The sequence below is a fragment of the Parambassis ranga genome, chromosome 9, assembly GCF_900634625.1.
Source record: "Parambassis ranga chromosome 9, fParRan2.1, whole genome shotgun sequence".
Taxonomy (NCBI): Eukaryota; Metazoa; Chordata; class Actinopteri; family Ambassidae; genus Parambassis; species Parambassis ranga.
The window spans coordinates 21,714,725-21,729,932 of record NC_041030.1 but is presented as its reverse complement, the minus strand read 5'-3'; the positions used below and the strand labels follow the sequence as shown (position 1 = coordinate 21,729,932).

The following is a 15,208-nucleotide window of genomic DNA, read 5'->3' as shown; positions in this document are numbered from 1 at the left end:
AGAGTTGCCGTTTCACTGCACATTCCTTCTCCCCGTTTCCCCTTGTTTTGTTACACACGGGGGCCTGAGTCTGTCCTGACCGCACAGACGTGGATTGCTGGGGAACATATTTCTCATCCAGCACTCACTTGAGCCGTGGTGCTCAGCTGCAGCTTCTTGTCCCGCCGGGGACCCGGAGCACACGGCTCCACATCCTGCCTTCAGTGTCCAGGAATCAGGGTGTCCTCAGTTGGTCATCGAGCTGTGTAGGAGCACTCACGGCGGAGGCGTCATCTGTGCTGACAGCTGTGGCATCAGGCTTGAAACACTGGCATCTGCTGACACCCTTTCCTTCCTTCCCTCCCTTCCCCTCCCGCCTCCCCCACTCCCACCCTCTGTGTGTCCCCATTAGGAGACCCAGTGTACCCTGCTGAGGCCTCGATCGAGGGGTTAAGTGGCTGCGCTCTTGCAGCAGCATGTCCTCACCTGGTGTTTTCACAGTAACGGTGAAGGACAAAAAATAACTGAGGGGAGAGGCAGGTACGCTAATGCTAATGCTAATGCTTGTTAATAACTAAATAGGAGCTGCGTCGCTCCATCTGCTCCATATGAACATGTTTAAATGCATTTGCATGAAGTTCAGGGCTGACAGGGCCACACTAACCGACTGATCCTCACCTTATTGTTTTGATTGGATTATGCAGCCATTTTGTTTAAATATGTCTTATATTTTTGGACCCAGGAAGTTGCGTTCTTTAAAGAGGTATTGATTGTAGGTTATGTTTGATTATAGTAAGCAAAACCCTTGAGAAGCACAGCAGGTTTTTCAAACAGCTAGCACAAGGTTTTGGGTCTAAAACACCAGCAGTCCGTTTTTCTGAGATGTCTTACTTCTGGTCCCTCTCCCGCCTTCCTTCCTGCCCTCCCTCAGAACTTCTGCCACGCAAAAACTCGTGCAGAGTGATGACTCCTGGATGCCAAGTGACAGGCCTCACATATGCTCCGCCGTGAATTATTCAGCCTTCTCAATTTTCACATCTTTACGGGAAGTTTGAAAGCCATTAGCGTCACCATTGTCAGCCGCTCCAGCTGCATCGCATCACCGAAACTTAGTGTCACGGCGGGCGGACTTTCTGACAGATTATATTGGCGAGCCTAGGGATGAACTTATACTTAACGTGGAGCCGGAGAAAGAAGCCTTCTGCCATTCAACTGGTGTCCCTGGGTACCTCTGTCTCTTTCTATCCAAACGTTGACTGATCCCTCGGCCCTGTGACAATCCGCCCTCTCATCTCCCATTTATTGAAACATAACCACCGACCCACCGAGCAGCTGCAGCTCTCTCCTCGCTGTCACTCTCTGGCTTTTATTGCTGGAAAGTTAAATGACAGCCAGTGTTTTTTTTTTTTTTTAAATAATTCATCCAGCTTTTTTTTCCTTCCTTTGAGCCAGTTTTTCTCATAATCTGAACTTTTGCCTGTGTTTTGCAAAAAAAAGGTGAAATTAGTTTCATTTTATTCACATTTTTATCATCACACCAGCACTGTATTACTGCAGTGAAAAAATGGCCACTTTAATAGATGTTGCCACCCAATTACTAATCAATCTTTTGTTAATTTCCTTGGAAGGAAATAAGGGGGAAAAGAGAAGCGGATATATGACTTATGCCTCTGTGCCAGAGCAGATTCTGCCTACTCAACAGTAACCCTGTGAATTAGCAGTCAGCATCTCACTGAGGGGAGGAAAAGGAAAGAGGGTGCGCTCACTATGGTTGGGTTGTGGTGCGTTAAAGATGTCCGGCGATGTCAGGCGAAAGAGAGGGGGGGGGGGGGGGGGGCAGGATCGTGGAAAGTGTAACTCGCTTGGGAGCTTTCCTCTCTCACGTGGCGGGGTCCACACCTCCAGCTTGATTAACAACCTGCCCACCATTATCAGGGATTGAGGGTGTCAGCTAAATTAGCCTCTCCCCTCACCCATTCAGCACATGCACTTAGTTAACATGCACGGACCTGGAGCAGCTTCGGCGGGCTGCAGAGGCATGCAGGCACAAAGAGGTGTTTTCTGCAGGAGCACAGTTAAGATTAAAGTCAGATTAAAAGCAGATTTAAAAACAAGCTAATCAGTGTAAAACATAGAATATGAACTGATTTCTGCATCAGATTAAAATCTGTTAACGCCTTTACAAAGACGCCGAGTCCCAGTTTAACTGTTTTCAGAACTCAAGCTTCACACATCAAAAAATACAAATGCTTAAATGAATTAATAAAAACTGGTGGAGTGGAGCATCAACAGGTGAAGTGTCAAAGTTCATCCTGCTGAAGAATTGTCTTTTAAATATTTAGTGGTGTAAATAAGGTACGGTGCAAAGAAGTCAGCTAAGAATACTTCCAATACGCTGCATAGTAATGGACACACGGTCTGGTCGCTCATCTGTTCAGAACCACGGGAGGATCGGTGGCCCAAGGCGCTGCCTGAGGCGGCATCCAAAGCAAAGAGAGCGCTCTCCTTATTATTCCACAGCAGCGTTTTTAAAGCAGGCCTCCCCTGTACACACTCACAGCTGGCCCCCTCACACACACACACACACACTTCTTTTTCTTTTTTCCTCTCTGTGTTGCAGGATTTCAGGCATTTCACTCGTTCCATGTCCTGAATTCTCATTAAACCTGCCGTAATTGGATCGGGCATAATAGACATATGGAAATTGCGCTGCCGTTCATCATTAGGGTTTTAATTGCGCCCATTTTGGCCTCCGCATTTCCTCTCTAAATAAGTCAGAGTAGTTCACGAGCCTCGTTACTGCTACTCAGGTTACTTCATCCAAACGATAATGAGAGGATTTCCTCTCTTACTGAGCTTCTATTGTCTTTTTTTTATTAAGCAATGCACTTTTGTGATCACCTGACTTATTTTTTTAGTTTGATTGCTGCAAAGCAAACTCTTGTTCTTCTTTCTTTCTTTTTATTATTTCGTATCTTCAGCATACATTCACAGATTTCAGCCATTCAAATATCAAAATGTTTATTCCTAAATATTATAATATTCAAAATTAATTAATTAATTAATCATTTTCTGATTTTTTTTCTCATAGGAATACATGGAGGAGCCTTCAAAACCACCTTCAACTTTGACATGTAACTAGTTCCACATGCTTTCAGCTACAGAAACCGTTCAGACATCATTCTGTTCGGCTCTTCGAGGGCTATTAAACTTGTATTTGGATTTGTTCAAATATGTTTTGTTTTCAAAATATTAATAAAAATTCAAAAGCCATTTAACATTGAAGTCTATGACAGAGCCCTTCAACGAGGGTCATCTGCCAAATGTATCTCCTCCTACAAATTTCAAACTACAGACTCCAGTTTAGTCTTAAAACGCTCATTAGATGCTGCTCTATCAAACTTGTATTCAGAATTTTCTAATTCCGAATCGTTTGCGCACGCCAGGCTGTCAAAGTTGGAGTGGTTTTCGAGGTCTCCTCTGAGCCTTTGATACTAGTGTTGAAATAATTAGCTGATATCATAGCATGTTGTTGGATTTGTTCTTTTTATCTATAGACATTTTTGATAACAACTGCTCATTTTAAGCAATAATTGACCCAAAAACAGGCTGAACCTCTTCACTGTGTGTATGTAGGAAGGAATCTTTGTTTAAACATGTCCACTCATGTTCGATGCTGATAAAAACACAGACAAAATAAAGAATGTTTGTGCTTCTTGGAGATGGAGCAGATATAAAACCTCCACAGGCCTCATGTTTATGTTTGATATTTATCTTCAACAACAGATTCTGACAGGCTGAAAACTTTTTTCTTTTTTCTTTACAGGACCATGGACGTTCTCATCAGCCTGAATGACGGCAAGTCCTTCATCTCCAACGCCTACACCATCACTGCTTCCACATGTGTAAGTCACTGATTATTTTTTATTTTTTTTTGGTGTACACATGCTGTGCATTCACACATCTGACCACTCAGATGGAGCTGTAGATACGTGCATGTTACAGCATTTGGACAGTCAGATGAAGCCCCCTCAGGACGTGACTTTTGTGTTTTTCTTCTTTGTGGTTTGAGTACGTGACCGTCACAGTTTTTCCTGTGTTGTTAAAGCAGAAGTTGCTCATCTGCTCCTCACATGTGATAGTAATGATCAGACTTTATTTAGACTGACTGACAGACTGTATTTATCTTTATTTGTGGGATGTGAACAGAGACTGTTGATTCTTTTCCTCCTGCAGTCGGACAGTTTGGTGTTGGTCATATTCTTCCTGGTGCTCTTCCTCCTCGTGGCTCTGGCCTTCATGTGGTGGTTCTGGCCTCTCTGCTGCAAAGTGGTGAGTGTTCATAACGGTTACGTTAATCTTTGCTCAGCCAGAGCTGATAATCCCGGTTTGCATGGAGACAAAACAACAGAATACAAGTTAAAAGGTCACACATCACTCCTGTTCTCTGAATCAGATGATGAAAGCTGCGACTACACAACAGCTGCAAACACCCTGTGGTTGGATTGCAGGCAGTTTTTTTTCAGGCATAATTGAAGTGAGTGAAATTTGTAAAGTTTATTAAAACAGGGAAAGCACACCTCAGTGAGGGCTCAGTGTTGCTCACCAGCCCTGCTATAGAGCAGGGAAGTGAAGGAGACGAACATCAGTGCAACCTCGTCACCCCCCGTTTACCTCCAGCCTACAAACCGCTGTGGCTCTGCAACGCCACAGAGAAGTGACCTCAAACAGGAAGTGAAGCAGCCTTCACTTCTTGCAGAACTGTAGCTGCAAGTGTCGAATTCTGAGAAGCGACAAATTCGGTTTATGTCACAACAGAGAAACAGAAATGAGACTGGCAGGAGGACGACGACAGATTGCATCAAAATGACCAAAAATCTCTGTTTATACAAGACTAATATTAGGCCTACCTGGGGACTGGAGTGATGAATCATATTCACAGAGAATTCTCCTGGTTTAATCGCATCACAAAGCTCCTTCTGATCTGATAAATCACACTGATTTATATCAACTGCACTTTACTCTGTCTCTTCTTTTAATTCTTATTATTATATGACTTCAGATTATTTTCACAACTAAAACAAGATAGACATATAGCAGCATTTCAGTCCTTCCTTCTCCCCCAAAATGAATCTGAATCAGTTCCCATAGAGGAGCATGTAAAACAGGGGAGATGTTGAGAATGCAGCTAATAAACGCAGAAATAAATATCAGTCTGAACAGGTCTGAATCATAAGAAGACCTGAAAGTCTTGATACATGGCTCTGAGTCTCTGGAGGTTGAAGAGGATTTCATTAGTCAGTGGATGTGTGTGTTTGTCTGTATGTGCAGGGTGGAAGGTTATTCATTAGTTCCACAGATCGCCACATGTTTCTGCTCCCATGTGAACAGGGGTGTTTGTTAAGGAGGAACTTGAGGCTGCGTTTAATTAATGAGCGTCCAATCTGCAATTAAATTCTCCCCTCGCTGCTTTTATTGTTTCTCTTTTAACAGCTTGATTGTAGTTCACTCAGCCTGTTTGTGTTGAAAACTTTGGACTTGTTTGCATATTCATTGAAACCACTGTTTTAAAACCCCCCTCACCCTGCCCTGGAAAAACCCACTTTACAAAAATCTACAACAGATTATCGTTTGGGGCGACGAGAGAGGGGCTGCAGATGGTGCGCCCTGTTCTCTGTTCCTCTGCCTCTTTCTGTTGAGATCTGATGAAGGCAAATTTTTTACCCTCCGCCCCACCGATGCCCCCCGCACCACACCTCCGTTTCCCGCTCACCCACCGCCGCCCCTTAAATGATAGACATCACCTGGCTTTGTGGACCTGAAGGGATCCCATCCAGGATGAGATGGAAGCATATTTTGGAAAACCAACAAAGGCATTAAAATGTAAACCCCCTGCAGCATGTCTGGCCGCGGACGTGTTTGTCTTGGTGGAGAGAGCTGCTGTTGCCTTCCATCGAGGGACGCGGCAGAAGAGGAGGGCCATGTGTGGCTTGTTAATATTTAAACCCCCAGTCTGCCAGGTTTCAGCAGTCGGGATGAGGCCACGCACACACACACACACACACACACATGCCCAACCTCCTCTTTCCCACAATCCCTCTCTCCCTGTCTCTCTCCCACATGGATTGATGCCAGGAGAGAGGTCATACAAGCTGTGGAGTGGTAATTTCTTTGTTTATGATTTGTTTGGAAATTAAACTCAGAGTGGCGTAGCCTTTAGCTCAAATCAAAGGATTCAGGATTGGAGATGCGGTTCTGAATTACACTCCCAGTTTATCCAAATTACAAATGATCGCTGATTAATTGGATGCACTTTTGGACACATTTTCTACTCAGTTGGTGCTTAATATGTTAATAATCTCTGATTAGTTCATGTTATTTTACATTAGAATTTGTCAGCGTTGCGGCTGCACCAGCGCAGGGTGCGTATCTTCATTTATTTCTCCTTCCTTCAGCTTAAATTTGGTTCGTTTTCTGCAGGTTTTTACATCCTTATATTTAAAAATCATTTTTAAAAATATGCTGCCTGCCGCTCATCCGTCACAGTAAGCCTCTGGAAACAGCTTGACTCAACACGGTTTGAGCTTGAGGTTGAGAGCGGACAGATTATTGAGTCCAGTTACAGAGACAGCCATATGGGGGACGATGCCCCGAGAGCCTGTGATTGGTCCGACTCTCCTCCCGGTGTCGTGGCTGCAGCGGTGAGCCGCCGGGGCTGATGTCAGATGGCTAAGCATCCCGCGGTTTAGTTTTTTAATTATGGTGCCACGCTGCACGGTGCTGCTCTTCACATCTGTCCATCAGGTAGTAGCTGGGAAAAAAGAGCAGCGGCGAAGCGTCATTTGTATAATGCTTTATTTATCCCACAACATGTGCAGGAAAATCTGCTGCATAATTACTTAATAAAAAGAGATAATCCTGTCAACGTAAGGTGTGGCTGCAATGCTGTTAATCAGCGTATGGAGAGGCTACTCGTAGACCGTCAGCGGATTTGCTTACAGCCAGTTGCATGTCAAAGAGTCATTAATTAACCCTAATTGATTATTTTTCATTATTTTAATGACAACAGTATGCAGGGAGTGCGGCGGTGTCCCCTCAGCTTAAGAGTGAATGAAGCAGCTGTTAGAATCTATGATACGCCATAATTACACCGCTCCTCTTCCAAAAACCACTTTAGCAAATGCACAACCAGCTCTGACAGTGGAGGATCTGTCTTTCAGAACGCACTAAAGGTCTGCTTTCCACTTCATCAGGCTGAGGAACCTGCTCAGTGTTAATTATATGTACAGTATTTATAGCTAACAATGAGGCCTTGCAGTATCTCAGACCAGCATCATCATCAGAGGCGTTTGGGTGGAGAAGTGAACCACTTTTTAAATTGTATTTATTTTTTTGTAATAAATATACGAAGATAATAAATAGGTGTGTACCAATTCAAGGGCTGCATCCTTCATCCTTCGTCTGCAGAGGTGTGCTGGTCTCTGGATACGCTGCTCCTGTCACCTAGCAACCGAACATTTCAAAGTTTACTTTATTTTTCTTGTTGCTGTAACTGGAGCAGACTCTTGGATTCATCCATTGATTCTTTTACTACCAGAGATGATGAAGAAGGACGCCTTCTTCATCAGAAATGGGAGCGCCTCATCATGCTGCAGCAAGGATGCAGCCCCTGAATTGGTCCACAGTCTTGTGTGGATGATATGTGTTCATGTAAATGTTCTCAGGTGGTCAATAGATAAACTAAAAGACATTTAGTGTTGAAAATTGTTGCTCTAAACTACCCGGACACCATCCCAGAGATGTCTGAGAAGGCTGCTTTTATCAGATGTTAGCTTGGAAGAACCCACCCTCTCCCCTTCCTCCAGCATCCATCTCCTCACAGATGTCTTGCTGCTGAGTGAGTGGCAGTGGTGTCTTCAGCAGTCCTGCAGTAAAAAGTTGGACATCAGTATGTGGGGCGTCTGACTGGCACCTGACAAATGTCACTGTCAGGCTCCTTGTTTGCTTTGCGGTGCACATCTGAAAAACCCGGTCGTGGCATCTTGTCTTTGAGTGGAATCACATTGTGGACAACCTGCTCCTCAGGTGCCATGTCACCCGGTGTTGTCATGAACAATGCCGCCAGGCTGGTCACTGTGCAGTGGGAGAGGTGTGTCATGGTTCTCTCTGTGTGTGTGTGTGTGTGTGTTTTTTCGTTGAGTTTTTCTGTGTGTGTTTGCCGCCACTCATCTTCCCTGCAGACAGGGCTTGGAGCTGAGCCCAAGCTGCCTCCTCTGTATCTCATTGGAGCTAATTAACTCCTTAGGACTTTATGATTGGGGGGATTGCTTGGGAGCACTGAACCCCATCCAATTAATTAAGAGCTAAACGGGCAGCGGCGCTCACCCCAAAGACTCCCCTGTCAACAAGTTGATTTTCAGCTTTTCTTTATTTTGCACGGGGGGCCCCTGATGTTGGTTTACAAGCAGAAACCTTGTAATCAGTAGTCAGCAGGGCGATGGCTGCAAAACAGCCTGGCAGCAACGGGGGCTCCGCCATGAGACCGGCTCAGAGACGTCTCTGTTTGGCTCAGTCACCTGTCATGAATCACCTCCGTCAGCCTCGCTGGCGCTTGTCTTGACGGGGTTGGAGGGTGTGTGTGTGTGTGTGTGTGTGTGTGTGTGTGTGTGTGTGTCATGGTGACTCTGCTGATGCTCTTTTGCTTTTTCTGTTTATCCAGGTCATCAAAGACCCGCCGCCGCCTCCTCCACCTTCTCGTCCTCCACCACCTGTGAGTACATCTCCTTTGGTGTTGTCACAATAATCAGAATATGTCACAGAACTGCAGGCATTTATTAATAATATGCTACATACTACAGCCATAAAGGCGTCTTTATGCTAAGCTGGGCCGATCCTCCTGGGCTCCAGCTCTGTATTAAAGTCTTGTTCACATTTTTCTTAAAACGTTGTACTATTCCTTTAATAAAACATGCAGCTGATTTTACAAATAAGCCATCTGCCTTCACTGGAAGATGATTTAATCATATCCTAAATCTCATTCACAAAGATTCTTAGTGCTAAGTTTCCCTTAAGTGGTGAAATTCTAAGAAAATTCTTAGAATTATGACATTTTCTAAGAATTTCTCCGTATCATTAAGACTAAATCCTAGTAAAGATCTGTAGTCTGCTCCTTCCTCAGAGTCACTCTGAGAATGTTCTTAAATCACTTTAAGCTAGGAGTCCTTACTAAGATTTTTTTAGGCTAAGATAAGAGTGTATTCTAAGAGTCTTTGACTTATCTTATTTGCAGAAAGAAATATTATTTTAAGCACTTTATTTTGTTTATGTGATCATGATGTCCTGCATGTCCTTCCTGAAGACATGACGTCTTTCCTGCTAAAGAAGAAAAAGGCGTTCAATTGTTAAATGATAATAATAGCACGCGCTCTCCTGCGCTGTCGTCCTTTTGATAAATGTCATTTGTCTCTAATCTGTTTATGTTACAGGAGCCTGAGCAGCTTCCTAAAAAGAAGTGGCCGACTGTGGACGCCTCATATTATGGAGGCAGAGGAGCAGGAGGGATCAAACGCATGGAGGTCAGAACCGTTAACATGCAGCTTTCATTTTAAAACACAGCAACACTGATTTCCTGCAAAGCACAAACAACCCACACACAGCTGGAAGTGACTGGAGCGGTCCTGTAAACACGGAAAGCTGCTGACACCGTCTTTTCTGTGCGCTTACAAGTTTGTGGAGTTACACAGGCAGCAGGAGGAGGACCTGACTGTCTGAGCGGTCAGGCCGCCGTCCTCGTTAGTCCGCTGATGCCTCCGACATGACAGGCCCTGCCAGCTCGTCCTTGGCCGTCCAGGCCTGATTGGATCAAGTCATTTCCAGAATGAAAGATTGAGTGCTGCTGTCAGCTTGACGTATCCACCTCCACTCTCCACTCCCCCCTCCTCACCCCTCCTCGGCTCCCAAGCCTTGGCAGCCTTTTTGTCGTCTGCCCCTCCGATGGGAATCCAGGATTAAAGACGAGTTCCCCCTCCGCCACCTTCCCGTTGAGCCCCCTGCCGCTTCTCAACCCCGAGGATGGTTGGTGGTGTTGCAGGGATTTCCCATGGTCCTCTGGGAGCTCTCACCGCTTGACTTTTTCCCCACGAGTGTTAAGAGCTTTCCTGCCTCTGTCTTCTTCCTGCAGCAGGTTGATTCCCGCCGACAGGCCCGTTTCCACATCTGAAGCCCCCCCCCCCCCCCCCCCCCCCCCCCTCCTGTGCATAGAGAACGAGGTGCTTGTTAAGATCAACCTGTCCTCTCCTCTGCATCCACATTTAAGACGTCACGCTGAGAAAAACCACCTCCGCTGCTTTGCCGCTGCCAATATTTCAAACGATCATGGAGCAGGACGAGGTGACAGCGTATCTTTTATTCATGGCAGCCCTCTCTTTTCTTGATGATGCGGCAGGCCGTGGATGTATCCCAGAGATGATTCTGAAAAGCTGTTCTATATTGTCACGGCTTAACCTACAGCTTGAACACTGTGTCGCTAATTAATCACCTCTCCCCGTTCATGTGACAGTGGAATTTTTTTTATCTCCTCCTTGCAACAGATGTGATGAATTCAATTAAAAAGCAGGACAGCTTAACTAACACACAGGCCTGCATTCACACCCTCACACACATTCACACAATAACACACGCACTGGTTACTTCTCCTCTGGCTGCAGGATGTTTGGTGATTTATAGACGTTACAGCTTCAAGCTGTTCTTGTCTAATACCGCATAGTTTGCCCTTTGACCTGTGGAGGCCTGGACTCCTCCAGACCTCTGAAAGTGTGGGAGATTTGGAGGCCAAGTCATCACCTTGAAAAGCTGAAAGAGGCCATCATGTGTATGAAAGGATGGACATGGTCTACAGCAGTGCTAAGCTAGGACCTGGGACAGGGGGGAAAGGGGTCAGCATGGACACCCAAGCCTTCAGATTGGAGGAAGCTGAAGGTGTTTCTTCAGATTGCTGTTATGTAGCAGGGTTTGACAGTGAGGTACCAAAGACTCTTGGTGCTTCCACAGATGAGGAAGAAGCTGAAGCTTGAGTGGAGCTGAGGCATGCACGCAGCCATGACAGCACTCACCTGTCACCCCGAACTGCCAATGCCATAAGTTTGAAGCGTAAATACAGCTTTAGTGATTGCAGCAGACACACAAACTAAATCACTCCACAGTAAAACTAATGAGAACTGTTACTGATGTAAACCTGTTCAGGTGCGCTGGGGAGAGAAAGGCTCGACTGAGGAAGGCGCCCGACTGGAGAAGGCCAAGAACGCCATAGTGTCCATGCCGGAGGACGTGGAGGAGCCAATGATCAAACGTCCTCACCGGAAGCCCGCCGCCTCCAACAGTCAGTCTGAGAACAAATGGTACACTCCCATCAAGGTGAGTTCTGCCACTGAGCATGTTCAAAGGGCTCCGAGGTGTCATAACAAGTTGTCAAAAAATAAGGAAGAAGAGATCCTAACCCCAAAGGCTCCTCTTAAGAGACACAAGTGCTTCATGTTATTGAACATAAAACAGTGCTTTTCTTTCATCAGGGTCGTCTGGATGCTGTGTGGGCTTTGTTGCGGCGGCAGTATGACAGAGTCTCCCTCATGCGTCCCACCTCAGCAGACGAGGTAGGTCTAAAACACACCTCTAAAGCCGTCTTTGACTTTCCAGTCATCGCTGAAACAAACGCACAGTTCTCACTGACACTGTTCCCAATGCAAAGCACATGCATGATGGATGAGACATGCAGAGAGCGCAGGTGTCTGCCTGCCTGCTTTAGAGCTGGCTGCAGGAGTCCCATCAGTGGTCACTGGTGCAGTTTACTGTTCTCAGGGACAGAAAGAGAACATATTCTGCATCAGTCAGCAGTGAGGTGAATTGAATGTCCCTGTAATGACGCCTCCTCTGTGATAATATGTCCGTGTTTCATTCGTTTAAATCTTCACAGTAAGCACAGTTACTTCCTCAGCAGAGGAAGCTGCTGGCAGGAGTTGTGCTTTGTGTTGTTGTTACTAACCCAGCTCGCTGTGAGCTGCAGCTGTGGACACTCTTAGCAGGAAGCGTGACAGAGATGACCTAATATGGTCAAAACTTTTCAACATATCACAAACCCCACAAACCGACACAGTGAAACTGGAAGCCCTGCAGGCGGTTAGAGGAGCACTCGGCTCTCAAACCACCACGAGCCAGGGTTAACCAGATGTTTTCATGTGTACGTAGCTTTCTAACACTGCAAATAATCCCACAAACCACACCATCTGCTGTGGACACAGAGCTGAAGACCTAATCTCAAAATTAATTGTTTAGATTGGAAACAGTTCGCAGACAAGTGAAAAAGTGGAGGGCGTTAATATTTTATTCCTAGACCAGAAAACCTGATGATTTATGGTGTCTCACACAGCAGTGGTAGCTGTAGCAACCCTGCTGTCCCACATTACTGTGGCATACTTCTCTGTGTTTCAAAATAAAAGCATGAGAGCATGTATAAAAAAAAAAAAAAAAAGTTCAACATGAAACCTAAAAGAGCAGACACTCCAAAACAACACTGCACAAGCTGTTCAGGTGAAAGGAAACGTTGGCTCATCCTCTGGAAGTGGAGTGATGTTTGCAGTTCTAAAAAAATGAACTAGTGGGCCAGCTGTGAGCCTGCCAGTCTCTACTCAGGGTGTCACAGGGTTTTTTTTTTTTTTTTTTAGTGTTAACAGGGTGGAGAGAACGGACATTTCCCCTGATCCCCCGATGGAGTCGTTTAAAGAAAAGAATAAATTCTGAGATGAATAAAAATATCTTGGTGAGGCAGATTTGACCTTTGCTCCCAGATGTTGTGTCCACAGTTCGATGCTGCTGCTGCTGTTTGTGTTATGAGGCTTCCCGGTGAGATTTACACATAATTAAGAATTAAGAATACCTTTATTAGTCCCAAATTGCAGTCAGTCAGTTTTGTCAGGACCCTCCTGTCACCAGAGAGCCGCCCAGGACAGAGCTGGACTTCCAGAAAGTCCACCACCGTCTCCTTGGTTTTCCCTTCATTGATCAGGAGGTGGTTTCTCTGACACCAGTCCACAGAGTTCTGCATCAGTCTCTGTACTCCGCGTTGTGTGCTGAAACAACATGGCTGCTCTGGTTGTGTAAAAAGCTGATGGACACTTCCACACAACACAGGTCACCTCGGTCACCCTGTTTGTTTGGAAGTAGAGACTGAAGCCCACCGGCAGCTGAACAAGTTGTGTCAAAGCACACACAGGCTAGAAGAGAAGAGAAAAGAAAAGGCTCCCTGTGCCACGGCCGGCTCTCCTCATTCTCATGCCGATCAGTGCGTCCAGCTCGGCTTTAAAGTCTGTGATCAAAACCGTACACAGGAGAGAATCAAACGGAGGGCTGCGGAGACTGTGCAGGTTTGAAGTGACATCTTACCTGCTCAGTGCAGCGGACAGCGATTCCAGCAGAATTTATCTTTAAATGATTTTTAAATCCCTGCTGGTTTACAGACTGACACCTCCATGATTCCCACAGATTTAATCCCAGTTTATTTCAACTTTGATTCCTAATTGATTTGATTCACTGTTAAAAAAGTGCAGTGAATTTTAAACAGCTGAACGATTTATTCAAGTTTTTATTTTTCATTTTACTTTATTAAGACATGTAAGACTGGCACTTCTCAGCACATCTCTGCTTTGAGCACCGGCGTGCTGCGGTGTCTTTGTTCTGGTGACGTCAGGTATCTGATGTTAGACTTCCGGTGGTTGTTGACTCAGTAGCTGCTGCTGCTGGAGCCTCCCACTGTGACTGAACGGATCAGTCTGAGCTGGGCCAGGTTAGGTGTAGATGGCAGCGATGACGTGGAGGGAGGGGAGCAGCAGAGGGAGAGGAGACAGCAGGGAAGGGGAGCGGGCTTTGAAGGCGGACAGGAAACCTCCAGGGTCATGAATTTTTCAGCGAGTTGCGTCCGCAGGGTTACACGGACTCGTACAGGTGTAAGGAAGCAGGTTGTCACAGACATCTGTTCAGCACGGGGACCAGGGTATCCATGCCGCTCCTCACCCTCCCTCCCACAGCAGTCTCCTTTCCTGACCCCACCCCCCTCCCCGCTCCCTCCCTCCCTCAGTGCTGCCGCCCGGAGCCAGACCGCTGGATTGTCAGCAGATGCAGAAGAGAGACAGAAATGAGAGTGAAACAGTTTTTTTTCCTGGTCTCACATTTAGCGCCTGAGGGCCTTCAACACCAAAGGTAGAGCGGGGGTGGACACAGCTGCAGTGCCGAACTTGCCCCAGGCACAAATAAAGAGATCTAATGTGGTTTGACTGTGTTGTCGGTGAGACCAGGGAGCCGGGGAGGCACTTCAGAGCCAACTTAGCACAGCAACATCTGCCGCCAAGTTTTGCCGGGGATCGACTGGGGACAGCAGGTAGAGGAAGGTGGCAGGGAGGCAGGGAGGGAGGGAGGGAGGGAGGTTGGCCTTATTCTGGTGCTCACTCATTCTCTTTTGGAAGAGGCGGCGGTGTGCTTTTTTTTTTTCATTTGCCGCCTACCCAGCTTCACATTCTAGGTATTGTTTTCTAAAAGCAGCTGTCCACATAATGTCCCAACAAGATGCCTGCAAGGATCCAGGCACTGGCAGACATTAACCCCTCTGTGTCCTCCTCCAGTCGAAGACAGAGGACAGAGACACTGAACAGGCGTTTGAGGTCCTGTGAGTCCGTGTGGATTTCCAGTTGGTTTTCCATTTGTTCCTCTCGCTCTCATCTGTTTCTCACCAGGGGGACGTGTGGGCTGAGTGTGCTGCTGTGTGTGTGTGTGTGGAGGTTAATAGCATTATCTGATGGACCCTCTACACTGGTGCTTAAGCATATTTGCTGTCAGGTTTATATAATACATGTGTGTGTGTGTGTGTGGAGGTCTTAAAATTAGAGCTTAAATCTTTTAATGAGGTGACAGCCACTGGTTTCAGGGGTGAAGGAGGATGCAGAGGAAACACAGAAGCTGTGTCTCCGTCGTTTTAGCAGAACCTCTCCAAACATTCGGCCCGTTTGTAAAGATAATCCCTCTCTCTCTGTGGCTCTGATTCAGTCCAGGGTCACATCGTACTGCTAGCTCCATGAAACGAGGACTAAAATGTTAAAAATGATTCATAAAGGAGACAAAAAGCAGTGAGTGCATCAGCAGAAAGATACAGACTTTATCCTGGAGGTCCCACTCTGGTTCTCAGGAT

General features: G+C 46.1%; 1 protein-coding gene across 1 annotated transcript in view; it reads left to right on the top strand.

Annotated features, from left to right (window-relative positions):
* Positions 1 to 15,208, top strand: part of antxr2a (ANTXR cell adhesion molecule 2a) — a 56,187-nt gene that overhangs the window by 14,552 nt on the left and 26,427 nt on the right. The window contains exons 11-16 of the mRNA XM_028414693.1: positions 3,806 to 3,884; positions 4,216 to 4,311; positions 8,699 to 8,749; positions 9,465 to 9,554; positions 11,221 to 11,391; positions 11,547 to 11,627. Coding sequence (XP_028270494.1) covers positions 3,806 to 3,884; positions 4,216 to 4,311; positions 8,699 to 8,749; positions 9,465 to 9,554; positions 11,221 to 11,391; positions 11,547 to 11,627 — 568 coding nt within the window. The remainder of the gene's footprint in view (positions 1 to 3,805; positions 3,885 to 4,215; positions 4,312 to 8,698; positions 8,750 to 9,464; positions 9,555 to 11,220; positions 11,392 to 11,546; positions 11,628 to 15,208) is intronic.